General features: G+C 40.5%; 1 protein-coding gene across 1 annotated transcript; it reads right to left on the bottom strand.

Annotated features, from left to right (window-relative positions):
• Nucleotides 1-415: 415 nt before the first annotated feature.
• On the bottom strand, nucleotides 416-1,897 carry LOC138446990 (uncharacterized). The gene is made up of 3 exons (XM_069602487.1): nucleotides 1,821-1,897; nucleotides 1,042-1,287; nucleotides 416-842 (listed from the first exon to the last, which is right to left on the bottom strand). Exons 1-3 carry the CDS (start codon nucleotides 1,895-1,897, stop codon nucleotides 416-418), a joined length of 750 nt encoding a protein of 249 aa, XP_069458588.1.
• Between the last annotated feature and the right edge of the window lie 1,876 nt (nucleotides 1,898-3,773).

Below are 3,773 nucleotides of genomic sequence, written 5' to 3' on the forward strand. Positions count from 1 at the left end.
CTAATGACCAGTCAAACAATAAATCAAGTGTAAAGGTAGAAGAGAGATCTCAAATGACTAAACTTCTTTTAAAATTTATAATGAGATTAGCCTAGAAAACAATAGCGCAGTCGTTTCATGTTTCCCTCAGGCCCTGCTTTCCTCCCCATCAGGGGCCCAGCCAAGTCACATTCTTCCTAATTCCCCTTCAATAGACAAGGCCAAATGGCTGCAAGAAACCAGGTTGCCCCAGAGGATCTCCGCTGGAGGCCCAAAGCCAGCAGAACAGTATAAGTTGGCAAGAAGAAAAGAGAGATCTTGAAAAGATATTTTTAATTAGGTGATTCAAAACAGCTAGAGATCATTTATTGACTCAGTTCCAGAGTTGTGGTTTCCAGTTATGACCTTCAGAACAGTACAGTTTTACTGTATTTAGTTAAGAAATTGAAAATACTGTAATATCAAACTTCATGGGATATGGTGATGGTGAGGGGGATCGTGACAATGAGGATGGTGTTGATAAGGATGATGCTGATGAGATGGTGGCGATGATGCTGATGCTGGTGATGGTGATGCTGGTGGCGATGATGCTGACGCTGGTCCTGGTGATGACGCTGATCATGGTGATGACGCTGATGACAGTGATGATGGCGATGGTGACGATGCTGGTGATGGTGATGATGGTGGTGCTGACGCTGGTCCTGGTGATGACGCTGATGACAGTGATGCTGGTGATGGTGATGATGGTGGTGCTGACGCTGGTCCTGGTGATGACACTGATGACACTGATGATACTGATGATGCTGGTGATGGTGATGATGTTGGTCCTGGTGATGACAGTGATGATGGTGATGGTGATGACACTGATGGTGGTGATGATGGTGGTGATGATGCTATCATGGTGATGATGGTGGTGATGATGCTGATGACGGTGATGATGGTGACGGTGATGACACTGATGATGGTGGTGATGGTGCTGATGCTGGTGATGATGGCGATGGTGACGATGCTGGTCATGGTGATGATGGTGGTGATGATGCTGATGCTGCTGATGGTGCTGACGCTGGTCCTGGTGATGACACTGATGACAGTGATGATGGTGACGGTGATGACACTGTGATGGTGGTGATGATGCTGATGCTGGTGATGATGGTGATGGTGATGATGCTGGTCATGGTGATGATGGTGGTGATGATGCTGATGCTGCTGATGGTGCTGACGCTGGTCCTGGTGATGACACTGATGACAGTGATGATGGTGATGGTGATGACAGTGATGATGGTGGTGATGGTGGTGATGATGCTGACGCTGGTGATGGTGATGACGCCGATCATGGTGATGATGGTGGTGATGCTGGTGTCGATGGTGGTGATGATTTATAGATTTCTTTTTTAAAAAGTAAAACTAAAGCAATTCACATTAAGATGGTGAAGCCAGGTCTTCTACAGTAGTGGGTGAAAATACCAACCATCTTGTGATTAGACTGTGATTTATACTCATTTTATCTTCTAGATAGCACATAGTTTTCAGTAAAATCTTGAAAAAGAGGACACAACACTCTGTTCACAACAAATGCATAAATTAGGAATTCTGTGTAATGATCTAAGGGATTGAGTCTCTTGATCTTCAAACCAAAGTTACCCCTGTTAAACTACATAAGCCATGCACATTAAAAAGATGTGGTGAAAATTTTGTGATTAAAACTGTATTCCTACAACACCAAATGCTGGTGAAGACGTGGGCAACTGGGATTCTCATACATCACTGGTGGGAATGCAAAATGGCACAGCCATTTTGGAGGCCACATTGGTGGTTTCCCAGAAAACTAAATATACTCTTACCATATGATCCAGCAGTTGTGCTCCTTGGTATTTGCCCAAAGAATTCGAAAACTTATGTCCACACAGAAGCTGCACATGGATGTTTATCGCAGTTTTATTCATAGCCACCAAAACTTAGAAGCAATCAAGATGCCCTTCAGTAGGTAAATGAATAAATAAACTGTGGTACATCCAGACAATGAAATATTATTCAACACTAAAAAGAAATGAGCTATCAAACCATGAAAAGACATGGAAGAACCTTAAATGCATATTACTAAGTAAAGAAGCCGATCTGAAAAGGCTACACAGTGTATGATTCCAATTATTTGACATACTGGGAAAGACAAAACTACAGATACAGGAAAAAGATCAGTAATTGCTGGAGGTTGTGGAGGGTGAGGAGTGGCCAGATAGAGCACAGAGTGAAACTCTTTTAAGGACAGTGAAACTCTTCCGTATGAAACTATAATGATGGATGCATGTCATTATACATTTGTCCAAACCCATAGAACTTACCACACCAAGAGTGAACCCTAATGTAATCTGTGAGCAATGAAGTGTCAGTGAAGGTTCATTAATTATAACAAATGTATCATTCTGGTGAAGGATGCTGACAATTAGGGGCAGTTATCCATGTGTGAGCAGAGAAGGCATATGAGAACTCTCTGTACCTTCCTCTCAGTTTTTGCTGTGAACTCAAAACCGCTCTGAAAAAAAAAAAAGTCTCCAGAAAAAATTGTATCACTTTGATTTGATAACTTTGATCCATCTTAAAATGCAATTACTGCAGGAAATAGGAGTGCTCTAAACTGTGAGGAGTCTTTGAAATCTTGCTATGAGTGAGTTTTCAATCCTTTGGAAAAGCCGATTTTTAAGGGGGGAAGGACTACAGATCTGGAATTGGGCATAATAAGGAGGCACACCAGACACACAAGCCTTAGGCATGAGAGCTAGACTCAGTGCCATGAAGACACTGTTCATTCATTCAATAGATGTTAATTACATGCCTAGAATATGCCCAGTTACTGTATGGAACTCTTAAGACAGAGATGAATCAAACAGATAAAGTCTCCTGTCCTCACAGAGCTTACTGTTTAACAGAAAAAGTTAGAAAATAAGCAATAAAAAACATAAAGTTGCTTCATCTAGTATTTTAGAAGGCTATAAGTTGCTATAGGAAAAAAAAAAGAAAAACAGAGTTGGGTCAGCGGTTTAAGAATGTCTAGGTGGTAGAGGCAGGTTCTAATTTTAAATATGGTGGGTGGTTTGCTTTTCCAAATAGGCAATTCAGTGAAGAGCCCAGGAGTATATAATCAGATCCCAAGTTTTAAAACCATAAAAAGTGCGTCAGGGATAACTGCTAGACACTGAAAATTCAACATAACACATGGGCTTAGAGGTAGCAAAGGCATTTATTATCCTCTGTGGATATTTATAGATAATCAAATAACATCATGTTTTCTCCTTTATTGTTTTATGAATGCAGGGGACATTCTGAGTCTCATCTCACAATGAAAAGCAAAGGAAAATATGTCCCTTTTTAAATCTCAATTTGATTCTATTTAGGAGAAGCACATATACTCTCTATAGCATAAGCATGTATCAACAGCCCTTATTTGATGACATTGTGAAAACCAAGCCTGTAATTGTGATTTTTAAATCAGGAATTTGTTGGAAATATTCAGGTCTTACATCTTGGTTGTCCTGACTCTCTTCAACTTCCCTGTCTTCAAAGAACTATACTTTTCATGAAATTACCAGGAATTGATTCAACAAATATTTTTATTGTAAATGATGCATGTGCATGCTCAGTCACTAAGTTGTGTCCAACTCTTCTCAACCCCGTGAACAGTAGCCTGCCAGGCTTCTTTGTCCACACAAGATTTTCCACACAAGAGTACTGGAGTGGGTTGCCATTTCCTTCTCCGAAACTAACTACACTTCAATTATTTTTTAATGTTTTAAAAATTA

The sequence above is a fragment of the Ovis canadensis genome, chromosome 10 (assembly GCF_042477335.2).
Source record: "Ovis canadensis isolate MfBH-ARS-UI-01 breed Bighorn chromosome 10, ARS-UI_OviCan_v2, whole genome shotgun sequence".
NCBI classification, from domain to species: Eukaryota; Metazoa; Chordata; class Mammalia; order Artiodactyla; family Bovidae; genus Ovis; species Ovis canadensis.

Excerpts from the sequence above, each read along its gene's own strand:
- LOC138446990 (XM_069602487.1), bottom strand. The coding sequence starts at position 1,897 with ATGTGCAGCTTCTGTGTGGACATAAGTTTTCGAATTCTTTGGGCAAAT. Across the intron at positions 1,288-1,820 it reads CACAACTGCTGGATCATATG|CGTCAGCATCATCACCACCA; the intron begins GTAAGAGTATAT and ends CACCATCACCAG. Across the intron at positions 843-1,041 it reads GTGTCATCACCAGGACCAGC|TGTCATCACCATCACCATCA; the intron begins GTCAGCACCATC and ends CACCACCATCAG.